Source organism: Stigmatopora argus, chromosome 18 (assembly GCF_051989625.1).
Source record: "Stigmatopora argus isolate UIUO_Sarg chromosome 18, RoL_Sarg_1.0, whole genome shotgun sequence".
NCBI lineage: Eukaryota > Metazoa > Chordata > Actinopteri > Syngnathiformes > Syngnathidae > Stigmatopora > Stigmatopora argus.
Window position 1 is genome coordinate 7,154,166 of NC_135404.1, and position 16,151 is coordinate 7,170,316.

A 16,151-nucleotide genomic window follows, 5' to 3' on the forward strand; every position below is an offset into this window, starting at 1 on the left:
AACCCAAGATTTGTTGTTCCCTATTTTTAATGATTGCTGCCAGATTCTCCCAGTTTAAACAGATTGGACATCTATTCACACAATGGCAGTCATAAATTGGCACTTTTCAAAATAACCTAATATTGGACCCCAGGGGGTCCTTAAACCCGATTTTTGAGAACCCCTCTCTAAGCGTATTTAACAACAGCAAATTTAAAAGATTCAAAATCCTTCAAAGAAAGAAAAACGACTTTAAAAGGACTCCTGAACAAAAAACAGCTATGATTTAATTTTTGCATTCTGGTTTTGGTGTTGCTTTTTTTGCGGGCAAGGAGGGGGGCAAACAGATTTTTTTTTTCTTCGGACCACGCATGTAGTATAACCGCCATCTTGTGTGGGTAAAGTTCACCCCTTTTTTATCAGGAGCAACATACGCCCAACAAAACGACTTTTTTTCTTTGTTTAAATGTTGATGATTTTTAATGATGAAAAAAATGTCTTTAGAAAAAAAGGAAAAAAAAGTGACAAAAAAAAAACAAACAAAACTGAAACACAATCTTGTCATACCTCACAAGAGCAAGTCAAAAAGAGCGTGCGTGGCTTACGTTTTGTCGCAGGCACAAGTGATGTGAGCATTTGGGAAAACAAACAACTGTGTGTTAACATAAGTTGTGCGCTTGTTGTAGGTTTTAAGTTACAAATTGACACCGCCACCTCAAAAAAAGCGCCCGCTAGTGGCGTGTTTGTGCGGAAAAAGCGAAGGGGTGAAAGGTTAGTTTGGAGTTTTGGCTGAGTGTTACTGGTATTGAATGTAGCTGACAGGAGCGGGAGGGGCGGCAGCGACCCCCTCCCCTTAAACTTCCACGCACCAGCAAAGAAGACGCAACACAACACACACCTTCGTTGTTGTTTGTGTGTGTGTGTGTGCGTGTGTCCCAAACGTGGTCTGTTCAACACGGATAAAACCGTCCAATAAATGACTCCCAGCCCCCCACCCACCTCCATATTTGATCCCCGGCCCCTCGCCCCCAACCCACTGTCATGCAGGCTTTGTGTGTGTGTATGTGTGCGGCTCCATGAAACATGCTTCGGTGTTAAATATGCAATTTCCTTCCAAAGTGAAACCTCATCTGCTCACTTGTGTGGTTACCCAATCTGCATGCACCATTTAATTCTGTTAACAAGATGAGGAACAAATTCTGCGCCCGAAGCTAAAATTTCTTAATGGTGTGAAATTTGGTGAAAAGGCCATGTCTAGAAATGTCTCAGGCAGATTTTCAGCCCGTTTGCCCTCATTTCTGAGTGTTTTAAACTTCCCACCCACAAAAAGGCCTACTAAAAAAGTAACGTAATGCCCACCATTGACGATGTGCACTCATTCGCCCCTCGCGGTACTCGGACGTTTGGTCGCCCGGACGTTTGGTCGCCCGGACGTTTGGTCGCCCGGACGTTTGGTCGCCCGGACGTTTGGTCGCCCGGACGTTTGGTCGCCCGGACGTTTGGTCGCCCGGACGTTTGGTCGCCCGGACGTTTGGTCGCCCGGACGTTTGGTCGCCCCGACGTTTGGTCGCCCCGACGTTTGGTCGCCCCGAGGTTTGGTCGCCGGATGTTTGACAACATGACAGAGAGTTTACTGTTGAAACCAGCTCTCAAAATTATATTCATGAGAGAGAGAGAGAGATAGTTTAATATCTAAATATCTACTGTTGAAACCAGCTCTCAAAATTATATTCACCCGAGCGACCAAACGTCCGGTCACGGCCCCTCGCAGTCAAATTGGATTGGACGTCTAGCACAGTCAATAGCACTGAAAGACTGTCTATTATCAGTAGACATGCATAAATGTCATTTACATGCTTATTTTTTTTAATTCTGGGGATTTTTTTTTCTCTAAACATAGACAACTGGAACTTTTTCCCCCCACTCGCATCAAATCATTTGGCAATGTCATTCATTCATTTTCCTTACCGCTTATCCTCACAAGGGTCGCGGAGGGGTGCTGGAGACAATTTTTATTTTATTTTCTCGTGTAAGCATCTTGAGTAACCACACACACACTCCCATATTTCCTACGTTGACCTCAAGCCCCGCTGCTTCACAGAATGTCGTTTTGTAAATCGTGTGTGTGTGTGTATGTGTGTGAGTGCCCCATTGTACCTGATGCTCTCGTGGCTGGATGCCCCCAACCCCCCTTTTTTTTTCCTTTTTCCAAAAAAAAAAACCCCAAAACTCCGGTTCTTTGAGATGCGTGCGAAGCTTTAAACGTTTTCCACCCAGTGACCAATTTAATGTAAAGAACAAAAATGCACGTGATTGGCAATCACATTTATTTAGCAACACGTCACCAATCCACAACGAAAAGCACTTAAACTCACAAGCACTTTTTGTAGCTTCCCCCGTAAAGACGGGGGGATTTAAAAAAAAAAATTGTGATGAGGCAAATGTGATTTGCGTGTTTTTGGATTTTGACTTTAAAAGTTTGCTATTCTTTTGAAAGGAGTGCAATAGGCGAGCCAATCTTTGATTATAAAAAGCACTTAATTGCACGCAATTTTTTGTCCGCCCACCTGCGAGCATCAGGGCTCCCACTCACCCACCCACATACACACACACACACATGCGCACACACAAACACACACAGACCACTTTTTGTGACTGGTTATCAAAAGCTGTTGAAGGATTCTCTCAGGTAAAAGAACATTTTTTTTAATAAATGATGAAGCTTATAGAAGGACACCACCTTTTTATTTGTTTGTCTTCATTCAATGTGCAGTGAATTATTTTTTTCCCTTTTCCTCCTTAGTGTTGCAAGATGTGAAGTTGCCTAAATGTTGTGTTTTGGTGTGTCTGCTCTTTTTATGTTCCTCCAAATCATCTCACGACCTTATTAGACAGGTAACGGGAAAAAAACCGAATGATTTTTACCTGTTGCTTGCTCTCATTTTGCAGTGTGCGTGTGTATACGTCTGGTGACCCCGCCCCCTACCCCGACACCCCCGAAGCACCTTTTGAGGCCCGTCTCAAATGTGCCTCACTTCAGAGGAATGTACCTAATCGTGTTTCTGTTTTTGGTTCAGGCTAGAAGAGTGCTCGGATCATATTTCAAAATGAAGCTGCGGAGATTAAAAGCGCGAAGGAGATTAATTGCTGTCTACATGACGTCAGGTGCCAAAATATGAATCATACATATACAGTATATATGCCGTCTTTGAAAGGAATCAAGGACAATAGAGTAGGTAGGTTTGTTTTTATTATTGTGAAAATAAGTGTTTACCAACTTTGAGCCATAAATATTTACACTGCCGTAGTAGAATTTTTTAGGATTTGGGGGGAAATCTGGGTTTGCTAACTTAGTGATTGCTATTAAAAATGAATTGATGTAAGAAAAAAAACGACAGAATTAATGAGCCATGCGTTGGTCTCCCTAAAAATATCTAAATCAAAATAAAAAAAAATTGGAAAAAAATACATTTTTTTATAAAAACAGCAAACGTTAGGTTTAATATATTGTTATTAATTTGAGTTGACTTAGCCACGTTAGCATTAGCCATATTTAATTACGTTTAAACAGCTATTTTGTTGAATTAAATGGCTAAATCCTACAGCATTTAAATCATTTTTTTGCCAGTGACAGCGATAGACGTCCAATCCATTTGATGCTCATGAATTTGTATTATTATCTTTGCAAATTTCTCCAAGCCGCCAATTGATATGGATTGGACGTCCATCGGCGTTCTCGCTGGTGAACGAGTGAAAAAAAGCACGAGAAAAGTGGCGAACGCCTTGACAGCGTCGAATGTACACGCATATTAGGAGAGGATTATCTGAAGTTGCTTTAGGGATGGCTTTACATATGCAAACAGTGGGGAAAAACGAGCACTGGGTGCGGAAAAGATGGGCCTCCGAGGGTGTTTTTATTTTCCGCTTCTCCCTTCCGCCGTATGCAAATCCGGGAATCGAAATGACGGGAATACCCCAAAACCAACACGCTCCGTAGCAAGGCCCGAGCCACCTCACACGACACCAGCAAAGTCCAAACACCTCTCCAGACCTCACGTCGCCGTCAATGTTTTATGTGTCGCTGTGTTTTTCAACCGATTTCAACACGCTGAATTTTTCGTGATGTCAAAGCTCTCATTTTGTCTAGGGGGTGGGGGGGTTAAGGGGTCTTATGGCAAAGCACCTCAAGAGACGCTTCAGTCCCAAAGTGTGACCCTGTAAGCACTCAGGGAGGTTAGGAAGGTGCCAAAGATGGTCTCGTGGGGCAGGACGGCAGCCACTGCTTGCTTTTTTATTTTTTAGATTACAAAAAGTGACTTCTTTTGGGTCCAAATGCTCCAGGGTTAACTGGGTTGGTGTGCGTATGGGTTTTATGGGGGTTGGCACGGTGAAAATTTGGCAAAATTTGTGGATTTAAAAGACGTCTGGTGTTAACGTTCGGTTTCTTTCGTTAAAAAGTCTGCTTGGAATTTAGATTTAAAATCCGGTTTTGATTGAAAGTGTGAAATTGGTACAGTGGAAACCGTGTATTCGTCATCTGTGATGCATAGGTCTACATTTTAAAAAAATGCGGAAATTTATCAGCCACTTTTTTAGGCCAATACAATTTTTAATTACACATAGATTTTAGAAATCTATTTTCCTTTTTTTTTAAATTAAGTTCAGAAAAAAACTTTTTCTGTGTATTTTTAATAATTGCCAAATAATAGCAATTCTTTCAATTCATTTAAAAAAAAATGAAACTCGACCCTTGTTATTGCTGAGTTGCTTTTTTGGTCAATATTTTTTTTCAAAAATTATTATTGTTATTATTATTTTAATAAATATTTTTTTCTAAAATTATTATTATTTTAATAAATAATTTTTCAAAAATTATTATTATTATCATTTTACTACATATTTTTTTCAAATATTATTATTATTTTTTAATACATATTTTTAATTTAATAGGCCTCTATTGCACACTGATTTTCCCAAATACCGGGGATCCACCGTACACCCTTTGACCTTTCTCCCCTCTTAATCACCAGACGCAGGTCACAAGGGTGCACAAAGTTATTGAATTTGAATGGCAATTTTCTGGTTTCCTTTAATGCACAAAACAGTCAAGTGGCAATATGCAAAAAAAACAAAATCAAAAGGTTCAGGGCGCGTTGGAGCAAATAAACAATAACATAGACGCATGAAAATGGCTGCCGATCTACTGTGATGTCCTCATTACGCCACAATAACACGCTGGAGCCTCCCCCACACACACCTGACCACTGTCACGCAGCAGGTCAGCTGTGTGTGTGACGGTCCACGAGTGACAATCAGCGTGTTTGAGTGTAAAATGTCCATGTGTTGATTTTGGTTGTTGTTGTTTTTTAAGCTTTTGTTTGTGGGTCAGGCTTTTGAAAGGAAGATATTTTTCTGGTAATTGTCGCTAGTCTATTTTAATGAAATATTTATGTAATAAATATGTGACTTAAGTGACTTCTCAGCGGCTCTCTGGTCTGTTGGCTCTGCCTTGTTTTGCACTAATAAATTCAGCCTCAAACATGGCAGTTTGTCCACGCTTTTCTGAGGACAAAAATATATATATAAAAGCGCTAGTATTGTCATTCCTCCCTCCGTTTCTGCAGGATCACATTGAGGATTTTGCTTAAAATTAAGAAAATTAGACGATAAATAGAAAATTTAAACGCTCTCCCACATCCAAGTCAAAACTGTGCTGCTAAAAATGTTTACTAGCAGTGGTTTTTACATTCAAAACACGACTAAAATACTGTAAAGAATACGGAAATACACTTCTAATACTAATCTCACTATTCAGAATCTCTCACACATTGTAATTTTTAAAAAATATATTTTTTAATATTAAAAAACTGGTTAACTCTCACTGATTTTTTTCAGAAATCACACACATTTACTAGTTCAGACACACACTAAAGTTTTTTTTTACTCTGGTTCTGAGACTCACATGCCATAATACACAAGTAAAATGTTCCCCGAATGCTAAAACTCTCATTCACAATCAACGAATTAACTCTCACCAATTTCCTGAAACACTCTCACTGATATTATCTCACACATACAAATTCAACTGAAAAAAATCTCACAATACACCACTAAAATGCTCTCTTGCCCACTTTTGTATTATCAAATTTTTCCTTTCACACGCTATAGGATTCTATCACAGCATTGACATGATGGTGTTATTTTCATTCCTCTCACAGATTTCTCTCAGAAAGCAAATGGACCCTGAAGTGGAAGCGCGTGGTGGCGAACATGTTATCAAAACAAGTAGGCCACGTGCAGGTCGGGTGGGGGCTCCCGTGGGGGACGTGAGCTCACTCGGGCAGCTTTGCACACCGCCCATACTCCAGCAACGGCCCCGCCCCCTGGAAACGCCCTTCTTCTCACACTTACCACCAGCAGCTCCCCCACCTCTTCCTCCCTTTTTCTCCCCTACACATTTCACACTCCCCGTCCGGTCTTTGCGGGAAATTTCCACTTGGCCGCAGCCAGCCGTGCTTTGGATCCTGCATGTTTCTTTTCTACGCCGGCGGTCCTAAACCTGTGTTCAGCGGGCTGGAAGTGGTCTGCTAGCAGGTCCCACCCGGCTTGCAGGGTTGCTTTGCCTGACGGGCATATTGCAGATCATTCATACTATACGTACAGAATGAAATGCGTTCATTTCTTCGGTAAGGGCGCCATAAAAGCAGATGTTTGTGTTGTTGTTTGATCAATTTTGTCCACTACTGCACTTTGCTGCAATCACATTCGTTCATTCCTCCCCTGCCATCAAAGCAGGGCCTTCGATGGCAGCCAAGGAGTTTCTCGGGAACCTTCTAATCCCCCAAAACCAACTGGACGTCCCCTGGAAAGCCCAAAAATCAGCAGGAACCGACAAAGGAACAAGAAGCACCCAGGAAAGTCCCTCAAAATCAATAAGAAATGATCTCTATTTACCATAAGTGACCTGCAAGTACTCTAATATGGAAGTGAAAAAAAAAAGTGGCGCAAAACTAACTCCTTGCCCTTAACTGACAATGACAGATGTCCAATTCACTTCAACTGGCTGTGGATGCTCATCTTTCAGCCCCATTGACGACACGGAACTTCCAATCCATTTAAACTGGGAGGGGCGAATGAACAAGTTAACTTTCTGGGCCAAAAATAAACTGGTCCAGCCCCCCATCAGATCAATCTAGACCCCCGTTCTAACGCCATGAGCATCCTGTATGTTCTTCTCTCTTCTCTTCCCTTCAGCTAGGGGTCTCCAATAATGCATGAGCGGCCGTGTGCACGTAGCATGTGAGCCGCGGACGTCTCGTCTTATGTAAGACCCCCTCCTCGCTGCACATACGTGGGCCTACAAAACAGCTCAGGCGAGGACGACGCACCGAGACAGCTAAAGCACTTCATACCCTGTGGTGAAAATTCACAATTACGACTAAAACACGCTGACACAGAAATGCTTTCACGTATATCTTATTTTTTTTCCACCACATTCAAACGATTAAAAACAATTAGGGCTGCTTGTGTGGGGAAAAAATAACATTCACAGAAAATGTAGTACATTTTTTGCGCGTCGGCCTCACAGTTCTGGGGTCGAGGGTTCAATCCCAGGTGTGGAGTTTGCATGTTGTACACGGGCTTGCGTGGGTTTTCTCTCATTTTGACTGTGAGGATTCAATGGCAGCCAATGAATAGTTTTATGGGTTAGCAAACATAACTCTTATTACGATGTGACCGGAGACAAAGATGAATGGACACCCCTGTTTTAGAGAAATGCGTTTGTCAAAGGCGAGCAATGCATCATAGCGGCAAGCTGTGACATTCGCTCACTTGGTGTGTAGTGTTGATCCAAAGTGAGATCACGTCAAGGAGCTAAAGATTGAACGGCCTTGATTCATTTCTCACAGAAAGACTGGGATTGTTGTGTTGGATTATTTCCCCCCACCCCAAATGCACAGCTCATTTCCTCCACTGCCAGAACAATGGAGGGATGTCATTTCATGTTGTTTCATGTTTTACTACTAAAATGCAGACATATTAACTGATACAGTTGGAGTGGGGTTGGTTGATGTTTTGATTTGGCCCACTGTCAAGTAAGTCTGTCAGAATGTTTTGAAAATTGTTGGTGGTAAAGCATTTTTTTTCACATGATTGGGGAGTAGTTTATTTAAATTATTTTGCCATTTCTAGTTGTTTAAACCTAATCTATCCAATTCACTTGGAAGAAAGTATCTTTTCAAAGAAATGTAGTATGTGATGGTGTGTTTTTTTTATAATTCAGAAAACCAGAAAGTTAGGAAAAAAGCCAAAATATAGAAAATATTCATAAAAAAAAGAAAAAGAACACAAACAAATTACATAACTATGAATTCAGCATAATACTAAAAATAATATGTACAGTAAAATAATTCCATAAACGTTTTTTCCTAGTGAATGCAATAGTTGCATAAAATATATCAAAAATATATATAGAATAAATAATATAAATATATATATGTGTGTATATATATATGTATGTATGTATATATATATATATGTATATATATATACATACATATATATGTGTATGTATATATGTATATATATATGTATGTATATATATGTGTATGTATATGTGTATATATAGTGTGTGTATATATATATATATATATATATATATATATATATATATATATATATATATATATATATATATATATATATATATAAATACTCAAAACATTTCTAATGTATAATCCAAATGTATATAGTACACATTCTGCCAATGTGTTTTTTTCAAGAAGCAGCGATGGCGTCCTCTTGTGGGGAGACCGCCACAAGGTGGCACTTGACCTGTTTTTCCAGTCAAAGCGGAAGCGGAAACTTACCAGGCCAGCACGACCTGTTAGCATCTGCTGAATCCCGGGGAGAAACACAAACACGAGCAATCATGGCGGAGGCTGATGTTGACGAGCTCTCACAGCTTGAATTTTTATCTTTGGTGTCCAAAGTATGCACGGAGCTTGACAACCATCTTGGAATCAGCGACAAAGATCTAGGTTCGAGCATTCTCTCGCTTCAAAACAATTGAGCTAACTACTTAGCACCAGCTAATGTTCGCTTGTATTGCATGTTGTTTTAATTTGTTGTTCATTTGATTCCGCAGCTGAATTCGTTATCAGCCTGGCGGAAAAAGAACCCACATTTGACGGGTTTAAAGTGCTCCTGCTAGAAAATGGAGCCGAATTCACAGTAAGTTTCCCTATTCGGAGAAGTCACGTAGATTAGCGTTGACGTTATGGCTTTGTTTTCATTTCAGGACTCCCTCATTGGTAACTTGCTCAGACTTATTCAGACCATGAGACCCCCGTCTAAGTCGAGCACAAGGAAAGGTGAAGACAATTTTCCCATCACACAATATTGGAACTGGAAACATTTTTGTCTTGGAAAAATAGCCTCATATGATAAATCCTATTTTCCCTTTAGCAGCTCCTGAAGTTCAAAAGCCAAAGTCCGAGAAGGACCGTCTGAAGGATTTGTTTCCTGCGCTCTGCAAGCCAGATGAAGCACCGCCGGTAGGACCTGGACATAAATTTTCACGTGACTTGCTAGCCGCGTCACTGAGCGTACGCGTTTCCCCGCAGAAACTCCTGGACGAAGAAGACGTAAAGGTGGCGGCCGATGCCATGAAAGAGCTAGAGATGTTCATGCCCAGCGTCAGCAGCAGCGACTCTAAACGCGAGCGGTCCCACGCGGATAAGAGCAGACGCCGTACTCGGAGCAGAAGCCGTGACCGACACAGACACCGGGACGGAGACCGCAGAAGGCGCCGCCACTCGCGCTCCAAGTCCAGATCGCGCTCCAGAGACCGGCACAGGGACCATGATCGCCCCAGGGAACGCGATCGCTCCAGGGACCGCGACCGCTCCAGGAGGCGAGATCGGTCCTCCCGTTGGAGCGAACGCTCGCCAAGCCCCCGCAAGGATCGAGACCGAGACTGGAAGGATAAACACGTGGACCGCCCGCCCCCGGAAGAGCCATCTGTTGGCGACATATACAACGGAAAAGTCACCAGCATCATGCAGTTTGGATGTTTTGTTCAGTTGGAGGGCCTCAGGTTTGTGTGACATTTTTTGCAATACGTGTTATGTGTTTTCATTTCATCTCAACTCCCCACCGCTCGCCTCCCGTAGGAAACGATGGGAAGGTTTAGTGCACATTTCCGAACTGAGACGCGAGGGCCGAGTGGCCAACGTTGCCGACGTAGTCAGCAAAGGCCAAAGAGTCAAGATCAAAGTTCTGTCCTTCACTGGCTCCAAAACCAGTCTCAGCATGAAAGTGAGCGCATTGTCGTCGCTGATTTTATCGCCATCCGAACTTCTTCACACTGTGCGTTGTCGATTTTTCAGGACGTGGATCAGGAGACGGGTGAGGACCTGAACCCCAACAGGAGGAGAAATGTCGGACCCGACGGCAGCGAGGAAGTGAACCTGAGGAACCCGGACGGGCCCACCAACCTCAACCTGGGCCCCGCCAGGGAACTGGAACAGGATGACACGCTGGAGAGGAAGAGGCTTACCAAGATCTCTGATCCGGAGAAATGGGAAATCAAGCAGGTCGGTTTCAGCTCTTCTTGCATTCTTCTTATTGACTACTACCCACTATAACCGAAACGTGTTCTACCCCCAGATGATCGCCGCCAACGTTTTATCCAAGGAAGAATTCCCAGATTTTGACGACGAGACTGGAATCCTCCCCAAAGTCGATGACGAAGAAGGTAAGCAAAACCAGTAACCTTCCACCAAACAGGTTGTGCTTATGTGGTCTCTCGTGTCCCAGACGAAGACTTGGAAATCGAGCTGGTTGAAGAGGAGCCGCCGTTCCTGAGAGGACACACCAAACAGAGTATGGACATGAGCCCAGTCAAGATTGTCAAGGTGCTGTACATCACCGACATGTGCTTATGAAAACCTTTACTCAGGTTTTTCCCTCGTCCACCCTCATGTTTTCCCTTTTCCATCTAAGTATTAGGAAGTTAGTGCAAGTTGATGGCAACTTTAACTAAATTTGCACTTTATGCTCCCCTAAAGAATCATAGTGTGGGAGTATGTTGCTTTACCCTTGTCCATCCTTTTTGTTTTCCCCTTTCCATCTAAGGATTAGGACTCCTGGTAGTGCAAGTTAAAGGCAATTTTCCTATTCCCACTTTGTTTTCCTTATGGATCATAGTGTTGGATTAGTTTTTTTTCTTCTCTTATCCATTCTTTTGTTTTCCCCTTTCCATCTAAGGATTAGGAAATGAAAGCCAATTTTCCCATTTCCACATTAGGGTCCCCAAAAGGATCATAGTGTGGGTGTGAGCTTTTTTTCCTGTATCCACCCCCTTTTTTACCATTCAATTTAGGAAATCAAGAGGCTAATAGTGACTTTCCCTTTTCCATGTTATGCTCAGAAAGATGGAGTTTTTTTTAACCACCCACTTATTTTCCCTTTTCGCCCAGTATGGGGTTAATAAAAACATGACCACCAATCCATGTGATTTTTACAGTCAAATTCTGTGTTCAGAATCCAGACGGCTCGCTGTCCCAGGCGGCCATGATGCAGAGCGCTCTTGCCAAAGAGCGGCGGGAACTGAAGCAGGCTGCGCGTGAGGCCGAGATGGACTCCATCCCCATGGGGCTCAACAAACACTGGGTCGACCCGCTACCTGACGGTAAGTGCTGTCGACTTACATATATGAAAGCCGTTTCCCGTAAGACGCTGCGGTGGAAATTTGCTGACCGCGGCGGAGCTTTCCAGTACGCGAAAAGGCCCGAGCATTATTCAGCAGCACAAACTTCTTTCAACCTGCAGAAAGGGACAGTTTCTTGCAAACCACTTTAACCAAGCACTTGTCATTTCAGTTGACGGCAGACAGATTGCGGCCAACATGCGCGGCATCGGCATGATGCCCAACGACATCCCCGAATGGAAGAAGCACGCGTTTGGCGGCAACAAGGCATCCTACGGAAAGAAGACTCAGCTGTCCATCCTGGAGCAGAGGGAAAGTTTGCCAATCTATAAGCTGAAGGAGCAACTTATACAGGTTCTTTTTTTTCCCTTTTTTTAACCCGTTGAGTGACAGTGATCATTGCAGGGCACAGCTATTCAAAACAGGCTTTTCCCTATGAATGTACTAAAACTCTTAATAACAAAGGTTTACTGACATGGCTTTTTTTTCGACCAGTCATGTTTTAAGATGATATTTGAGGTTTATACATATGCTAAAAAAATACAATCATGAAAGGCAATTACATCACTCATTATATAAATGTCTATTTTAGAAGTGAATATTTTCTTCTGCTACAGTTATTCAATTACCGTATTTTCACGACTATAAGGCGCACTTAAAAGTCTTAATTTTTCTCCAAAATAGACAGTGCGCTTTAAAATCCAGTGTGCCTTATATATGTAAAAAAAATGTGTCATTCGTTGAGGGTGCGCCTTATAATGGGGTGCGCCTTATAGTCGTGAAAATACTGTATTTTGGCCAATGGCCAATCTTGGAAGAAAGTCAATCATTGTTTAATACCTTTAACCCTTTAATAGTGCAACTGACTTTTTGGCTATTTAAAAATGCTTGAATACTTGCAATCATTATTAATGATATTTTAAATGATGACTCATTTGTGTACATTTTTGTTATTTTTATATAACTATACATTTAATAATTAATATTTATAAGAACTAAGTTAATTAAATAAAAATGAATAAGAACAAAATTGCACCCTGGTTACAAGCCCAAGTAATATTTTAAAGTTGATTTGACCTTGGCATGCCCTGTCAAAATGAATTGGTCGTCCGTTCTACTGTCAATCAGTTAAATGAACCATTTTGCCGAGCTCTCGTCTTCCCATCACAGGCCGTCCACGACAACCAGATTCTGATCGTGATCGGCGAGACTGGATCGGGAAAAACCACGCAGATCACGCAGTACCTGGCGGAAGCCGGCTACACCACGCGGGGGAAAATCGGCTGCACGCAGCCTCGCCGTGTGGCTGCCATGTCCGTCGCCAAAAGGGTCTCCGAAGAGTACGGGTGTTGTCTCGGCCAGGAGGTGCGCCTCCAACACAGTCGCCGTTTGCAATTGCCATTCTACTCTTCGTTAAAACCCGACGATTGGTCTCTTCGTAGGTCGGCTACACCATTCGATTCGAGGACTGCACCAGTCCGGAAACGGTGATCAAGTACATGACAGACGGAATGTTGCTGAGGGAGTGTCTGATCGACTCGGAGCTGGGACAGTACGCCATCATCATGCTGGACGAAGCCCACGAGAGGACCATCCACACCGACGTCCTCTTTGGTCTGCTCAAGAAGGTTCGCCTCGCCTCTTATTTCACATGCAACTTTCATATCCGCGTTCTTCTCTAATGATTTCTTTTGTGGGCAGACGGTGCAGAAACGCACGGACATGAAGTTAATCGTGACGTCAGCTACGCTGGACGCCGTGAAGTTCTCGCAGTACTTCTACGAGGCGCCCATCTTCACCATCCCTGGGAGGACGTATCCGGTGGAAGTTCTGTACACCAAAGAGCCCGAAACAGACTATTTGGACGCCAGCCTCATCACTGTAATGCAGATTCACCTGACCGAGCCGCCCGGTTCGTAATTCTCGATCGATTCCGTCGTCCTTCTTTCGGGAATGTGAGTTGTTGACATCGTCGTGTTTCTAGGTGACATCTTGGTGTTTCTGACTGGGCAAGAAGAGATCGACACCGCTTGCGAGATCCTTTACGAGCGCATGAAATCACTCGGGCCCGATGTCCCAGAACTCATCATACTTCCGGTTTATTCGGCGCTGCCTAGCGAAATGCAGACCAGGATTTTTGACCCGGCTCCGCCTGGCAGCAGGAAGGTAACTAGTCATTGTTAATCCTCGTATTTGAAAATGTTTATTTATCTTTTCTTCCCGCCAGGTGGTCATCGCAACAAACATCGCCGAAACGTCGCTGACCATCGACGGCATCTACTACGTAGTGGACCCTGGCTTTGTGAAGCAGAAGGTCTACAACTCCAAGACGGGCATCGACCAGCTGGTGGTGACGCCCATTTCGCAGGTAAATCCAAACGGACGTTTTGCCGCTTTCTGTCCGTCGGACGTATCCTGAAGACGCGCGTGTGCGGAAACAGGCACAAGCGAAGCAACGGGCGGGCCGAGCCGGCAGAACGGGCCCGGGGAAATGTTACCGTCTCTATACGGAGCGAGCGTACAGGGACGAGATGTTGACCACCAACGTGCCGGAGATCCAGAGGACCAACTTGGCCAGCACGGTGCTCTCGCTCAAGGTACGCGATGACGTCACCATGACGTTGCGTGCGTTTAAACATGTTTTCGCTCCCTTCGTCAGGCGATGGGTATCAACGACCTGCTGTCCTTCGACTTCATGGACGCTCCTCCCATGGAGACCCTGATCACAGCCATGGAGCAGCTATACACTCTTGGCGCGCTGGACGACGAGGGACTGCTCACACGATTGGGACGAAGGGTGAGGAACATCTCGGAGACATTTTATTTATTTTTATTCCTATCAATGTTCTTCGATTCCTCACGTTTGCTGTTTTTGTGGTCCAGATGGCAGAATTCCCCTTGGAACCAATGTTGTGCAAGATGTTGATCATGTCCGTGCATCTGGGCTGCAGCGAGGAGATGCTCACTATTGTGTCCATGTTGTCCGTGCAGAACGTCTTCTACAGACCCAAAGTCAGTCACCACCAGACCTTCTTAGATGAGATAGTCTTCTTAGAGTTTGCCTTGAACCCTTTTTTTGCTCGGTGTCACAGGACAAACAGGCCTTAGCAGACCAGAAGAAGGCCAAATTCCATCAGCCCGAGGGTGACCATCTCACCCTGCTGGCTGTCTACAATTCATGGAAGAACAACAAGTTCTCCAACCCGTGGTGCTACGAGAACTTCATTCAAGCACGCTCCCTTAGGAGAGGGCAGGACATCCGCAAGCAGATGTTGGGCATCATGGACCGGTACGACGACGAGCCGTCAAACTCAAATCCATCAAGAAGACCGATTCATTATCCTGTCATCATCAACTTCTGTTTCTCAGGCACAAGTTGGATGTGGTATCTTGCGGCAAAGCCACGGTGAGGGTCCAAAAAGCAATTTGCAGTGGTTTCTTCCGTAACGCCGCCAAGAAGGACCCTCAAGAGGGTTACAGGACCCTCATTGACCAGCAGGTGGTCTACATTCATCCATCCAGCGCTTTGTTCAACCGCCAGCCGGAATGGTGAGAAATGGGATTCCTTGACTAACTTATTATGACACAAGGCAATATTTTTGATGTCTCTCATTCCTTGTCTTCAGGGTGGTCTACCACGAACTGGTGCTCACCACCAAGGAGTACATGCGTGAGGTGACCACCATCGACCCCCGCTGGTTGGTGGAGTTTGCGCCCGCCTTCTTTAAGGTGTCCGACCCCACACGCCTCAGCAAGCAGAAGAAGCAGCAGCGACTTGAGCCTCTGTATAACCGCTACGAGGAACCAAACGCATGGAGGATTTCCAGAGCTTTCAGGAGACGCTAATGGCTTTTAGCACGTGGTTGCTTTGTTCACTTCCTATTTGGACTTGTAAAAAAAATCTGCTCTGTTTAAATTTATTTCATACCTTCACCTTGTTTTTGGCAATTCTATTAACAATCTGAGAAATTCAGGCTAACGTCTCGAGGAAAACACTATCCTAAAAACGTTTTTTTTTTGTTTCGAGAAAGTCTGAATAGAAATTTGTTACTTGCTCATCATCCACCAAATACAATTCTTTTATGTAAATTTATGAATAGGCGTTACACACTAAAATCCCTTATAAGGAGATTATAATGGTGAATTAGATTTTATATTTTATCCAAACAGAAAAAATCTCTTAAATGCAAAAGAGACCAATTATGGTTTTGCTAAAAAGCTTCAAATTGCAATATACATTTTAGTATATAATCCAACAATGTTATCCTGGATTTTGAATATGTAACATGATTTTTAATTTTGCGTCGTCCAGGCTAAACTATAGGCCAGATGTATTTTGCCACCCAGTCAAGAGAGGCGCAGTCAATGAGCCTTCTTGGTATGGGGGAGGAAAAGCGTAGAATAAGACTCACTTCCGTGTCAACACAAGGAAAAAAAACCGTAGAATAAGACTCACTTC

The 16,151-nt window shown here is 43.4% G+C and overlaps 1 protein-coding gene across 2 annotated transcripts; it reads left to right on the forward strand.

The window, feature by feature from the left end:
- Positions 1 to 8,813: 8,813 nt before the first annotated feature.
- Positions 8,814 to 15,625, forward strand: dhx8 (DEAH (Asp-Glu-Ala-His) box polypeptide 8). Of its 2 annotated transcripts, none has more exons than XM_077625966.1 (22): positions 8,814 to 9,020; positions 9,128 to 9,213; positions 9,281 to 9,353; positions 9,451 to 9,536; positions 9,606 to 10,078; positions 10,155 to 10,299; positions 10,371 to 10,577; positions 10,651 to 10,738; positions 10,801 to 10,898; positions 11,527 to 11,674; positions 11,865 to 12,046; positions 12,863 to 13,057; positions 13,135 to 13,320; positions 13,394 to 13,604; positions 13,677 to 13,858; positions 13,920 to 14,060; positions 14,134 to 14,289; positions 14,352 to 14,489; positions 14,576 to 14,704; positions 14,785 to 14,981; positions 15,062 to 15,241; positions 15,319 to 15,625. In XM_077625966.1, the coding sequence occupies exons 1-22, from the start codon at positions 8,912 to 8,914 to the stop codon at positions 15,536 to 15,538; spliced, it is 3,630 nt and encodes a 1,209-aa protein (XP_077482092.1). In that variant the 5' UTR covers positions 8,814 to 8,911; the 3' UTR covers positions 15,539 to 15,625. The 2 variants fall into 2 exon arrangements, with proteins under 2 accessions (XP_077482092.1, XP_077482093.1); XM_077625967.1 differs by having other exon boundaries at positions 8,826 to 9,020; positions 9,448 to 9,536.
- The last annotated feature ends 526 nt before the right edge of the window (positions 15,626 to 16,151 follow it).

Coding starts and splice junctions, on each gene's coding strand:
- dhx8 (XM_077625967.1), top strand. CDS start 8,912: ATGGCGGAGGCTGATGTTGACGAGCTCTCACAGCTTGAATTTTTATCT. Junction 13,321..13,393: donor TCTTTGGTCTGCTCAAGAAG/GTTCGCCTCGCC, acceptor TTTTGTGGGCAG/ACGGTGCAGAAACGCACGGA. Junction 14,061..14,133: donor TGGTGACGCCCATTTCGCAG/GTAAATCCAAAC, acceptor GTGCGGAAACAG/GCACAAGCGAAGCAACGGGC.